The sequence below is a fragment of the Haplochromis burtoni genome, unplaced genomic scaffold, assembly GCF_018398535.1.
Source record: "Haplochromis burtoni strain Fernald_Lab_line unplaced genomic scaffold, NCSU_Asbu1 Contig_1243, whole genome shotgun sequence".
In the NCBI taxonomy this organism is placed as follows: domain Eukaryota; kingdom Metazoa; phylum Chordata; class Actinopteri; order Cichliformes; family Cichlidae; genus Haplochromis; species Haplochromis burtoni.
Genome location: NW_024583604.1, coordinates 35,355 through 36,524, shown reverse-complemented (window position 1 = coordinate 36,524; position 1,170 = coordinate 35,355). Strand labels below are relative to the sequence as shown.

The window sequence follows — 1,170 nt, the reverse complement described above, 5'->3', positions numbered from 1 at the left end:
GCACTCACCCAACGTGTAGACAGACACATGAATTAGTTCTATACAGAAAACATGAAGACATAACCCAGAACTCTGGAAGGAGGAGATGTCAGGTCTGCTGCTTCAGACTGAAGTTAGGACGATTATCATCTAAGGAGCTCGGAAAGAACGGGGACCAGACCAGTTCTGACACCAGGTGATGGAGTCGCAGGTGTGGGGTGTGTGAAACAGGGCGTGGGTCACATGCAGTACTGCTGCTTGGATTTACTGCGATAGTACAAGTAGCAGGGTCTTGTCTCACTGCATGACTGATGTCGCAGTCAAACAGCATGTTGTTGCTGCTTGTTTGTATTTTGCTTCTTCAGATATTTTTAAAATCTTATGAAACTGTATATGAGCTTCCTCCGTAGCTTACGTGAGTGCGACTGCCTCACAAACACCAAACATATACTTAAAAACAAACAAACACATTTCTGGTTCTTAATAATTAAAACTAGAAATTACCCTCTCGACAGATAAACACACTGCCCTCAGTCACGACTCGAGTGCCAACACCTCCAGACCTCGTTATCTGAAGCCGTACCTGGGTTCTGTTCCAGGCGTTCCTTCATCATGCTCAGCTGCTCCTGGGCCTCTTGTGTGGACTGCCCTTCACCGGGATCAGGATTCCTGACAGCATGTTCCTGAAGGGAAAGCAGATTAAAATGCTACAGCTGTACTCAGTTCTGATTGATTTGGAGGAGAAAGTAAAGAGCTCACCAGCCGGGCGATGGTGTCAGAGATGGTGCCTTTCACTGTGACGTGATGGAGTCGGTAATATTCGCAGATCTTTTTGGACACTGTGGTTTTACCTACTGCAGGAGGACCCAGTACACACAGACGGACGGGCTGCAAACACACAGATTAGCCAGTAAAGCTTGACGGTGTGTACACTGTATATAGTCTCATGTGTGTGTGACTGCATACCAGCAACCCGCGGCTCTGCCGGTACTCCTGCACCACCACCTCGATATTTTCCACCAGACCGAACTGGCACACCCAGTTAAAAGAGAAAAGTTTCTTGATGTAAGCAGCCTCCATGCGGAGACTGACCAGCAGAGAGTCGGCTTCCATCACCTGTTGCAGCAGAAACAAAACACGGCAGCGCTGCAGAATCTTCTTCTCCCCATGTTTTCACCTCTCAAAGCCCCA

General features: G+C 48.0%; 1 protein-coding gene across 2 annotated transcripts in view; it reads right to left on the bottom strand.

Annotated features, from left to right (window-relative positions):
• ak7b (adenylate kinase 7b) overlaps window positions 1–1,170 on the bottom strand; it is a 25,484-nt gene that overhangs the window by 3,855 nt on the left and 20,459 nt on the right. For both annotated transcript variants that reach the window (XM_005952137.2, XM_005952138.2), the window contains 3 exons: window positions 946–1,095; window positions 739–867; window positions 563–662 (listed from right to left, as the gene is read on the bottom strand). In XM_005952137.2, coding sequence (XP_005952199.1) covers window positions 563–662; window positions 739–867; window positions 946–1,095 — 379 coding nt within the window. The remainder of the gene's footprint in view (window positions 1–562; window positions 663–738; window positions 868–945; window positions 1,096–1,170) is intronic.